The 12,555-nt window shown below is 41.1% G+C and overlaps 1 protein-coding gene and 1 long non-coding RNA gene across 2 annotated transcripts; one reads left to right on the top strand and one right to left on the bottom strand.

Moving 5' to 3' along the window:
- Positions 1–2,796: 2,796 nt before the first annotated feature.
- LOC113745100 (uncharacterized) lies at positions 2,797–9,013 on the top strand. The gene is made up of 3 exons (XR_003461979.1): positions 2,797–2,869; positions 3,690–4,339; positions 8,906–9,013. It is a non-coding gene; the product is annotated as an uncharacterized LOC113745100 (long non-coding RNA).
- On the bottom strand, positions 7,588–11,816 carry urp2 (urotensin II-related peptide). Its single transcript, XM_019267840.2, has 5 exons — positions 11,198–11,816; positions 9,311–9,631; positions 9,182–9,216; positions 8,859–9,021; positions 7,588–8,668 (listed from the first exon to the last, which is right to left on the bottom strand). The coding sequence occupies exons 1-5, from the start codon at positions 11,292–11,294 to the stop codon at positions 8,637–8,639; spliced, it is 648 nt and encodes a 215-aa protein (XP_019123385.1). The 5' UTR covers positions 11,295–11,816; the 3' UTR covers positions 7,588–8,636.
- Between the last annotated feature and the right edge of the window lie 739 nt (positions 11,817–12,555).

Here is a 12,555-nt window from a genome sequence, read left to right as displayed (position 1 = left end):
AAGTCATCCAGTGTGGTAGTCGTCCATCTCCAAGGAAGGCATGCCAGCTTTTGTATATAGTTCACAGTGATGGGTGAGGGCGGCGACAGCCAGTGATGAAACCGTAGAGCACAGTGATACCAGGAGTCAGGGGAAGAAGGCAGCTGGGACGCGCAGACATAATACAACACATCGCCATAATCAAGTACAGGTAGGAAAGTGGCTGATATTAGAAGCTTCCGAGCTCTGAGAGAAAAACATGATTTTATTTCATAATAGAAACCGAGCCTCACCCTTAGTTTTGATATCAAATTTTTGATACAATTTAAATGAGAGCTCTCATCAATAGTGAAACCCAGTACTTATAGCTGGTGACTAGCTCTAGAGTTTCACCCCGGGCATTCTGATTGAAAGGATATTTTCCATGGGAACAGATGAATTTGAGAAAAAAATTAATTTAAAATTATCAGCATTTAAAACCAGTTTTGGTTTCTCTCCAAACGGATCGCACTGCATCAAAAGCGGACTGTAAAAGTTGAAAAGCCTGAGGAATTGATTGTGAGCAACAATAAATGACAGTATCATCCGCATAATGCTGGTATGAGGCATTTGACATATTTGCACACAAATCATTTATGTAAATAGTGAATAAAATGGGCCCTAATACTGATCCTTGAGTTACGCCTTTTGGACCTCAAGAAAGGTGGAGCTAACTCCAGCCATCTGAACACATTGTGTCTATTTTGCCAATAATCGGCAAACCAAGAGGCAGCTTGTTCAGAGACACCATTCCTGCCAGAATTTATAAGGAGATTGTGGATCCACCGTCAAATGCTAGACAGATCAATAAACAGAGCCACACAGAACTTTCTCGAGTCCAAAGCCTCAAACACATCATTAAGGACTTTTAGGGTAGTAGTAGTGGTGCTGTGATGTTTTCTAAAACCTGACTGAAGGGGATTTAGAATGTTCCGAGATTCCAAAAAATCCTTCAGTTGATCACATACCAATTTTTCAAACACTTTTGCCAGAATACATAATTTGGAGATAGGTCTGTAATTATTAACAACTGAGGGTTCGCCTCCTTTTAGCAGTGGGAGGACAAACGCTGATTCCAGACTTTAGGAACTTATTTGTGCTGAGGCTTAGATTAAAAATATAAGTTAAGGGCTCAGCAATTAAGTCAGCAGCCAGTTTTAAAAAAAAATTGATCCAAACTATCTGGACCAGCAGATTTTTTTGAGTCCAATTTTTTTAGCGCACCTATGGACCTCAGAAATAGACACAGGCTCAAAATGAAAAGAACAATCAACAGGGGCCGGCTTTCAACAGAAGGTTCGTCAGTTAAACATCACTTTTAAGAACACTGTAAGAAATCAATAAGTGCCCTGCAGTGATAAAATGTTCATTAAATAATTTATAGCATGGCACATTTGTCTGTCAGGTTTATAGAGTCTTTGACAAGAAGTTTGTTAATTCAGTAGAGGATATAGCTCCAGAAGCAGATTTCACAACATTCCAAAATTTCCTGGATCATTTATTTAGTATTGTGGTTTCAGATAAGTAAAATTCAGACTTACCTTTTAATTAAGGAGGTACATTTATTGCGGAGCTGACGGAAAATGATCCATCAGCCTCAGTTTTTGTTTTTTCGTGCCCTGGCCCAGGAAGATCTCTTTTCTTTAAGGAGTGTTTCCATTTCAGTGGAAAAACCATCGATTGTTTCGACCTTTATCCTAAACTTACGTAAGGGAGCATGGTTTATTAATTAACTTCAGAATTCAGAATGAAACAGATTCCAGGCCAACTTGAATCATCAAGGAGGGAGATACGTTCCAACTCAAGATTTGAATAAATCATGCAAGAAACGCCTGCTCATGAAAACGTTTAAAATCTTTTTAAGTAAGATTCGTGGTTTCGTTTTTGGGAGTTTTGGCATTTCTGATCACTGCAATGGGCACAGTGGTCACTCAGATCGTTCCCGAAAACCACCAACATCAGTATACCTGTGGGGGGCATGGTTATTATAAAGATCAAGAAGCGATGATCTGAAGGGTATTTAATGTTAGGTCGGTTTGGGCTATCTATTATTTGGCTTAGATTTAATGAATCACAGATAGATTTTAGCCATCTGAGGCTGATGACAACCAGTCAAGGTTTAGATCCCCACTATGACAAACTCACTAGAGGCTAATTCTGAGACACAAGTTATGTTAAAGAAACTTAAGGCCTCACTGCAGGCTGAGGGAGACCTATAACAGCCCTGACTGTAAGGGACGTTTTCCTTTGAATTCAAGTTCAATGCCAAAAATCTAACTGTTTACTAATGGGATACAGAATGAGAAAGAGTAGCATACATGAACTTGTTTTTTTATATAAATGGCTACACTCCGCCTTTCCTGGGACGATCACACGCGGAATACATTGTAAACCATTTATAGAGATATCCTGATCTGAACTGATTTATTTAACCAAGTTTCGGACAACACAAGAATATCGGTTTTAAGTTGTCTGTACCCAGATCTTGATTAAATCAATTTTTAGGCAGCAGGCTCCGGACATTCAGATGCAAGATGCCCAAGGCCTGACTGGCCTGAAATCATCAGGGGTACTCAGATCTTCAGAAAGGGGCCTGGGTTAGGCTGAACATTGCCTGATAATAAAAGGAGATGGAGGATAAACATTTCCGTTTTACATTGGAAGTTGACTCCTTGTCATGAATACTAGAAATTTACCAGGCCAGTGAATGAAGATTTTGTGTATATAGAAACTGTCTTTGCAAGACAGATATACACACAAAGGAAGAAGAGATACATGATTTTCTCCCGGCATGCAGCAGGACAGCACTGGATGTTGGGTCAACTTATCAACAGCTAATGACCAGGTGCCGGTCCCCTCATAGACAATATACAAAGACGCCGCATTGAGCGCTGAATCGTATGTCGACGTCGCCGCCGCCATATGGGATCGGGCAGATTTGCCGGTAAACTAATACAAGGAAATGGACTGAACTTCATAAAGCCCTTTCTCTACAAAGTTCTTTAATTAATGTCTCTTATACTCCCATTCCACACACACTAATATATCTGGGAAAACAACAGGCACCAAAAACACGTATGTACTTTTAAAGTATATATATATAGTGTGTGTGGGTGGTGTATCTATATATTTATATATATGTGTGTGTGGGTGTGTGTAATGTATGTTGTATGTATGTACACGTGTAGTGCTCTTATTCAGAAAACCCTCATGTCACATCTACATTTCAGGATCTGGTTATTATAGACACAGATTAAATGTTAATATAAATATTTCAATATTATCATCACAGTAACAGTGTTTACACACAATTAGTAGCTGTAAACACTCAGCATATAGAAAATACATACGTTGGTTTGGTGCTTACATAAGGAGTAAACATTTATAATCATCACTTTAAAAGTTACACATACGTTGTTTTAGGTGCCTGTTTGTTTCCAGATATATTAGTGGTGTGTGTGAATGGGTTTATAAGAGACATTAACTTAAAGAACTTTGTAGAAAGGCGCTTTATGAAGTTCAGTCCATTTCCTTGTAGTATTGTTACGGGGAGATTGCCACATCCAATATGGCGGACCCGTTGACGTATCGCGACCAACGACCAACCCGCTCAATGCGGCGTCTATGTAATATGTCTGTGTATATATGTCTATGTATATATGTCTTTGCAGGTCACTGACCTGGAAGGACCCAAAGGTGTATGGGGGGCGTGTCCATGCACCCCACCACCACAGCTCGACAAAAACGACCCACCAAAAGCAAATGAAAATATAAGAAACAGTGCAAAAATTAGCTTAATTTTTTACTATCTATAGGTACATTAAATAAGGAAGGAAGGCAAACACAGAAGGCGCCCGGAGCCCAGCAGGCTCCAGTCCGTTGGTGGCAACGTGCTCTGGTCGGCTAGCAGCTAGTGGCTAACGGACTCCCGCCGCTAAAGCCAGCGGGCTTCAACGGCCGGTGGCCAAGGCTCCTGGCGGGCCAGCGGGCAACGGAGGATCGGCTCCAACGGAGGGCCGGTCGGCTCCAGCAGAGGGTCGGCTCCAACGGGCAGCAGGCGCAGTAGCTTCTGGCAGCCGAACACCGCTTCACGGTGGACAGCAGCTCACGACCTCAGGAGGATCCAGCCCGGATCCAACAACCAGAGCCAACAGGCAGACCAAAGATCAGTCCGGAGACACCTGTGGTTAGCAGCAGCAGCCGCCCTCGGCGAAGCCACAACCCACAGCGGAGGACCACCTGAGTGGCAGCAGGAGCACAGATCACAGCCCGGACGAGTCCAAAGAAAACCAGCTCACAGGAGCGGGACAGGTGACGACAGGTAGGCTACCTGTGGTAGCGCTTCAGTTGCAGCTTCTTACTACTCGCAATATAATGTCATTTGTAGAACGTTTAGAGGTTTTTATTTTTTAAAGGGATGATCGAAACTTGATGATATATCATTAAGATCGCTTAAAAGCCCTTTAAAATATGCTTAAAACACTTAAAACAAACGAAGACAGAGGCTTGTGTCCCGAAATCATCTCCTAACCAATATAGTGACCACGCCATTTTGTAGTGGTGTCCGAATGTTTAGTGTCCCACTATAAGTGCACTGCATGTATCCCACAATTCACCGCGAAATGTAGTGAACATCCGATGGTCACTAACCGAAGCAAGATATCCCATCATGCATTGCCAGAAGTTCTCTGGGCGCGGAAAGGAAATACATTGAAATAAAAAAGTAATAAAAAGTAAATAATTGAATTATGGATAAAACACAAACAGCCAGACTGACAGTAGATGGCATTTTATAGGCACTACATGAGTTTTTCTAAAAAACGGTGCATGTTTTTTTCTATGGATGAGAGGATAGGAGGATGCTTAAATAAAAAACAAACACGAAAAAAAAACATACAGGACAGCAATCAAAGACTCTAATTTAATAAAAATGCAGTAGTAAATGGACAAGTATTATGTGAGACGACATTAATGTGGTACGTTTTTAATGTGCGAACAGCAATGACGAATTACCGGCGCCAAGAGAAGTGTCCCGAAAGGGTCCGAACATTTTTTCTGTTAAGCTCACTATATAGTCCACTACATTTATTTCCCTATGTAGGGAGTAGGGAAGGAGTGAGTGATTTCGGACACAGCCAGAGAGTAACACAACCACTGACGTGTGCGCGCGGCCATCTTGGATTTTCCATCATGGCACCTGTCACTAGTGGAATATATTAGGCACAAGTGAACATTTTGGTCGTTAAAGTTGATGTGTTACGAGCAAAATGCAAGCAGCAAGATTTGAGAGCGAAGGCTTGGCCTTGGTGGTCCGATCCAACACATGAGCTACTGTAGCTCAAACTGCGGAAAGAACAGATAGAAAAGGTGCGATGAATCATTTTTACTTTTTTGGCCTCCAAATGACCCAGATGTCAATCCAGTCGAGCTTCTGTGGGATGTGCGGGACAAACAAGTCCGATACATGGATGCAGGACTTAAAGGATCTGCTGCTAACGTCTTAATACCAGACACCACGGCACACCTTCAGAAATCTAATGGTGCCCATGCAGCATATAGCCTATATCAGGGTCGGCAATAAGTTTGGACCCGGTGGGGGGGGGGGGGGGGGGGGGGGGGGGGGGGGGTTCTATTTTTTCTATATATTAAAAAATAAACGTTATTTAACTTAGAAATTGCATTTAATTTAATTAAATTTAATTAAAATGATTAATTTTGCTTCTATGTGGTTATTACAACCCACTGCAACCTGCCGTAACTAATGTATAACAGCAGCGCAGATCTGCCGCTGAGGTGCATTCCATTCATATTTGATATTTGAGCCGACCTTGTTTGGTTTTGTTTTTTTCATTTAATGAAACACATTTTTCACGTGTCCATTACAAGAGGGCCACAGGACACTTTTATTTTCCACAGGTTACAGCGCACGCACGTGCGAATTAGTGTTTCGACCTGTGCGTCAAGTAAAGAGGCTGCGAGGATGTTCTGCTGGCTGCTGTCACGTTACTTATCAGCTACTTTTCAATAAATGTTGTGAAATCTGTGGAATTGTTGTATTTTGACAGGAAACATGAGGTTTAAAGATATTATTTAAAAAGATATATAATTTTAAAATAAATCAACGTCATCTGAGCGGGCCAGATTAATTGAATATATATATATTTTAAAATAAATCAACGTCATCTAGCGGGCCAGATATAATTGATGGCGGGCCAGTTTTGGCCCGCGGGCCGCTAATTGCCGACCCCTGGCCTATATCATTCTAACATTAGCTTTCTTGCACATAATAAAATTCACTGTTTGTTTTTACTGATAGAATCTGTTATTTCACTGATTTTTTAAAATCAATAAATCATATATGACGAGCACGACCCGGTAGGCCTATCATACAAATACACACACGAAACACTCGAACATGTGCAGACACACACACTCATCACCGGGGTGACAGCGAGAGTGACCTCTGTGGAAACCCACTGAATGTAATGACCCACAGTTTGCACACCCCAGACAGTAAACACACACACAGCTCAATTACCATAGAAACATCCAGAGGAGGAATGTCCCTCTGTTCATATTGTGCTGCGGTGAACTAATAACTCTGAGTAAAGCTACATTTCAAACAGTAGTATTTTAGTTCTAGTACAAAAAACAATATAGTGACCTGTATGGAAGATAAATGAATTACTCGAAGTTCATCATTTAAGATCTTGTCCTGGTTCACTGCTGGTGTGTCTGAAACTGCAGGTTTTGATATTTTAATATTAGAGCAAGTGATTTTAATTTAGCAACCAGTACGTGATTTGACGTGGAGGTAGATGTTCTAACTCAAACTCACAGATTTTCGAAAATTCAATTGAATTATGTGAAAAGAATACAGATGTTTTGCAAATGATGAAGTCACTCGTAGTATATAAATGAAGCTGTGTTGCCACAGTTGATGAATTAGCAGTTAATACACATCTGTAACTACGGTGGGCCTGAAGTGCAAAACACAACATTTAATTCAACCAAATAAAACCATATTCTTAAGAAAACACAAAACAAACAACAAAATTAAACTCCAACATTACAATGTATATATATATAAGATATATATTATATATAATAATATATATATATGTATACATATATATATGGTACAAATTATCAAAACATTATACTGTGAAAAACTCACATATTGGCAAAATAAATTTAATAATAAAATCTTGGCAGAAGCTCCTGCATAAGTGTGGGAAATGTATTCAGAACCATAACCTTGTTTTGTAAATGGTGCGGTGTGTGCGCCTCAGTTTTATATTTTTGCATAACAAATTCTAGAAAGTTAAACCTTGCTGAGTCGGAGAACAACAAATTGCAACCAACCTTTCACAAATTAAATTAAAAAGTAAAAAAAACATTTTGTGTTTTGCACTTCACGGCCCCCGTACCATAGATATATTACTTATTTCACAAAGATTGAAGAAAGCAGGCTGAGCAGATCTCTTTGTAATAACAATGAATGATGAGTGAAGTAAAACTACTGTTTGGATTAAAGGTGTGTCACTCTGACCTCAGTCTGTCTGCATAATGAACAACTAAAGAGAGTGTATCTGTATGAAAATAAAATATCAATCTTTATTGTCACAGCGGCTTTTTGCCATGCTAGAAATCCGCTTTATTTTGAAGTTGGCGCACACATTCAACAAACGACATGTGTCTGTCTCATAAGGAAAATGAAGGGTTAACAGGGGTTTTCATGTGCCCACATGAGCACACATCGTCTTCTTTGATTGGTCAGTCTTGTTAATTAACGAGTGAATGAAAAGGTCTGAGTTAAGGCTGGCGCCGGTGTGGTGGGTGAGGCTGGAGGGGTGTTCAGGGCCTTCTGGTGTCATGGCAACAGTTTCCTAGTGCTCAGAGGGCACAGAAGAGCCAGAGGAGAGGAAGGCTGGATGGAGGGATGGATGGATGGATGGGTGGGTGAAAGCAAACTTCCAGCAATATGACAACATCTGCAATGTTTAACATCCTAAATTTTTAGACCAATAATATTAAGGTAAATAAGAAGCTACAACCAGCAAGCTTAGTGTAGCATAAAGATAGTAAACAGCAGAAATCAGGTAGCCTAGCCAAGTCCAAACAAAGTCCACCATCTTAATGACAAAAACCTGTGTAAAAATGGCAAATTGTCAAAGCAGTCGTGTCTTCTTCAGTCACCAAGAAGTTGTATGTGAATGGTCAGTCAGTTAGCATGAGAATGGGAATCAGGTTGCCTGGCTCTGTCCAAAAGTAAGAAAATCCACCTTTAAAGCTCACTAAGTAAGATCTTGTTACAGGGGGTATGTGCAATTTCTTGCTTGGGCAATGCAATGTTGGTTTCCAGTCTTAATGCTAAGCTAGGCTAAGCAGCTGCTGGCTCCAGCTTCATATTTAACGTCATGAGTTTATAGCCTTGTCAGTCTTCTCATTTAACTTCGTCAGCCTGTAACCACAACAAGAAATTAGAACTGACCAATTCAAGGAAATGTATTTCACATTCCAAAATCAAAAGACAGGTAATTATATTTCAAGTAACGATGGGTGGGAGAGGAGGATGAAGATCAGCGGTAGAAAGGTCAACTCTGAGGGAGAGACATTCAGTTCTGGGAGCAGTACTTCCAGAAACACACTGTTTGAGACAGAGAAGAACATAGGGTTAGAAAACAGTTCCAACACTTGCAAGAAAGTCATGTTAAAGTACACGTTAAACATTTTTTTCATTTGAAAACAAGCATTTGTAAAGATCTTTATGCATAAGTTGAATCAGAATCATGATGTAGTTTGCATTATTGCAATTAAATCACACCCTTGACTTTCACCTCTTTTGTTGGTCTTCTTGGTCTGCGGTGGGAGGGACTTCTTGAAGTTTCGACCAGTCAGACTGGGGACGATGGCGTCGGCGCTCGCTCTGGACGCAGTGCTGTCGACTACTGCTGGGGCCACGGTGGTGGATGGCTTCGCCCCTCCCTCGGCAGCAGGAAGCTTCAACCACAGCAGCAGATAAAAAAAAGACAGAAGAGGAGGCGATTATTGAAAAACCAAGTACTGCCTTAAACCTTTAAATATGAAACAACACCCTCAGTTGTTGGCGTCCGGATTGTTTGGTGTCAGTTCTTGATGCAAATATTTTACAGGAACTTACCGCTTTATTCTTTTTCCCTGAATTTCTGCCGTTTGCTGAAATGAAAAACAGAAAACATTGTTCAGTGAGAGCGGCACGGTGCCTCAGTCCTGTGTTTATGTGGAGATAAAGAGACACTAAATAGTCCACCTCGTGGCATGATGGTGATCCGTGAGCTCAGTGTGCTGTTAAACATCCTGTGCAGCTCCTCCAGGGCTGAGATCATCTTCAGCATCTGGGCTCTTTTATCCGGACCAGCTGTGCTGGGGTTTGCCTTGAATCGTCCTGCCCTGATGCCAGCGGTGATAGTCCCTGTAGTAGTTCCATCAGTGATTCTCGAGTCCACTCCGGCTGCTTTGGTACTCAGAAACCAGTGTTTCAGGTACTGGCTTGGATTTAGTGCTGGAGACTTCTCTGGTACAGCTGATGCATGAGCAAGACTGGGAAGAGGATGTGGAGGTTTCACAAAGCCTGGGAAAAAAATATATGATGTTATATTGGGGTGGAACTTGATGATTTTGTATGATGATGTAGTCATGGTCAGCAAACAATCCTTCCCCTTTATGAAAAGTCATTCTAGAAAGGTCAAGGAGAAGCTAAAGATACTTAAAGTTTTATACTTTTATCCATTGTAATGGTAAATAAATCTGCATTTCAAGTACTCAGATTAAAGTAGACTTGGTCTGAGAAAGCTGTCTGGGTTCAGGTCTTTAATTTGCTGATGCTCTGCATACACATGATCCTCAAATAGTCCTACACACACAAACACACTGTATTTTGGTGGGATTCCACCGCTTTGCTGGTTGCTAGAAGCGTTGCCATGGGACCTTCAGCTGTGACATAAGAGTTGTATGAGTTGTGTTTATGTGTGTACATAATGACGTTGGGAGTTTTTGCAACAATGCGGCTCAGTGTGTTTGTGTTTGAAAGGAATGTCAGCTGGTCACACTGGAAAAGTCGTCCAATCACACGAGCCAAGTCTACATTTTTGATGCTTTCAGGATGATGTTTTGACGGTCCAGTTCAAGTTGTTGAAGTCTATAATATTAATATCTGGGGTGACACTAACGTAACTAATTAGATAAATATTCTTGAACTGATCAAGCACTTAATGAGTCATAGCATCACAGTAAGTATACGATGTAACCTGTCTAATATTTGAAAGAAACTTCATTTTGAAACATCCGGCTACAATGCTACTGGTATAATAACCATTGGTTTTTAAGTTAGTTCATTAGTCTTATGATAGCAGCTACATGCTAAAAACATGGTCCATTTTTTCAAAATTCTTTTTATAATTTACTATTATTATATATTGAACCAACAACATAACTGTTTTTAAAATAAGTTTTAGTCTGAGGGTGCTTTACATTCCCTCATATGAAGAATATTTGGTAACAAATTGCCAAAATGTCTATCTATTAACTAAACTTGACAGTACTTGTAGAGAAGGAGAGCTGAAAGTTTGGAAATTCGAGACTGCCTGCTGATAAATCCTGCTGAAATCTGCTATATTGGACAATTCGTCAAAGAACGTTCAAAATGTTTTTAGACTTTTGCGCGCTGCAACTTAAGGATTAAGGATTGGCAATGAAGTTGCAGCATAGTGAAATAGAGGTAAACATTATGTACAGATCTGTGATGGGAAATTCAGAGCTGCTACAGGTTTATCCACCAGCCCCACCTTCAAACTTCTCGACATAAAAGCTCTTCTATGCTGCTGATGATATATTTTTAATACACGATCATCTTATACTCCGGAATCCTAGGAATCCCACTCATGCTGGCCAATGATCAGCGCCAATTCAGGAGGTAATGCGTGCTTCATCTAGTGACGTGGAAATTAAGGGTGGGGGAGGTTATGTGGGTCCAACTTTCATATGGGAGACAGTCTGTATCCCAGTTTGTATCAAAGACCAACAATAAATACTTGCTTTGTTAAACTACAACCATACTTCCCTAACCTTAACCAAGGTTTTCAGTTCAGCAACTATTTCAATGAGAATTAGCTGCTCTTGCCTGTTCCGGCTTCCTTACCTCTCTCGGTGGGTGCTGACTCCACTCCCATCCCAAGGATCATCAGCGTCATCATGGCTACCTTCATCACAGACACTAGTACTGCACTGTTAAACATGGCGACTGTTAGCAAGCACTTGAAAAGAACAGAAGTTAGTTACGTAGCCCTAACTATTATCACTGACGGTGAGTTGACTTCTTCTTCCTTGTGAAGGATTTTGTTCCAAGCAGACGTCTCTCGAAAGGGATCTTAAACTGTGCTGTTCCTTCTAATGCTCAACTCATTCTGTTGATGTCGGAGATGTTGCAGATGGTGTAGACATCAGCTAAGACGATTTTCAAGTTGGCCTGTTGGTCTCAAATCAAACAGGTTGTTTCAGAGACCTCAGATTCTGACGTTTCGAGTCCTTTTAGTTACTTGTTGATTCCAAAATACTGGAAAACCTCTTCATTTGTGATAGGTCAAGAAGTTTCTAAGCTTTTCTTCAACCAGATGCTGGTATTCGTCTATGTTAGCCCCGCGTCCTCTCAACGACTTTACACTTAAATATCTTTCTTGTTTGTCTATATCACAAAGTTAGTCTATCCGTCCATTTTCCATGGATGCGCCTCTTGAAGAAGGCTTGTCAACAGTATGTTGGATGCGTTCCCTCTCCTTTACCCGACCAATCTCGCCTTTATAAACCCGAGTTTGCCCGTGACTGACTGACTGATGGCTTGGCATCAACCAATGACTGAGCTGAAAGCCTCTCCAGCACCGCCTCTTCCTCCTCGATGGATCGGTGACATTTGGGGAGTTTGGCGGCGAGCTTTGTGTGTTTGGAGTCAAAGCTATCTTTTTGTGAATGTGGTGTGTGTGTGTGTGTGTTTAGGGTTGTATTTAACATGTGAGTGTGTGTGGCCCTGGCTGTATAAGCAGTGATAAGGTAGTTCTTAATATGTTTGCTCAGGGGCCACAGAAAGAGAAAGACCCTCTGACGCATGAGGGCCTGGAGCCACACAGGCTGCACACACACACACACACACACACAAAGCTCACAAATACAACATTTAAACACAGAAAACGACATGGCAAACTCATGTACACACACACACACAATCCTGGGGTCAGTTTGAACTTGGAAGAAAGGAGGGAATACACACACACACAGATTGTAAAAAGAAGCGTGGGATGCACATCAAAGGGCACAGAAAGGCTGAGAAGTCGTGTCCAAATGACAAAAGACCAAGAGACGGTTTGTGCCTTCTCCTTTGTCCGGCATTGTGACGACTAATCCCTCAGACAGGAAGTTGACAGAGTGACGGTGGGACGCTACCTCGCCAATAACCACCACAAATACCCCCCCCAAAAACACATTCGATGGAGGGATGAAAGACAG

This window comes from Larimichthys crocea, unplaced genomic scaffold (assembly GCF_000972845.2).
Source record: "Larimichthys crocea isolate SSNF unplaced genomic scaffold, L_crocea_2.0 scaffold453, whole genome shotgun sequence".
NCBI lineage: Eukaryota > Metazoa > Chordata > Actinopteri > Sciaenidae > Larimichthys > Larimichthys crocea.
Note: the sequence above shows the minus strand (reverse complement) of the source record. Positions and strands in the feature narration are given on the sequence as shown.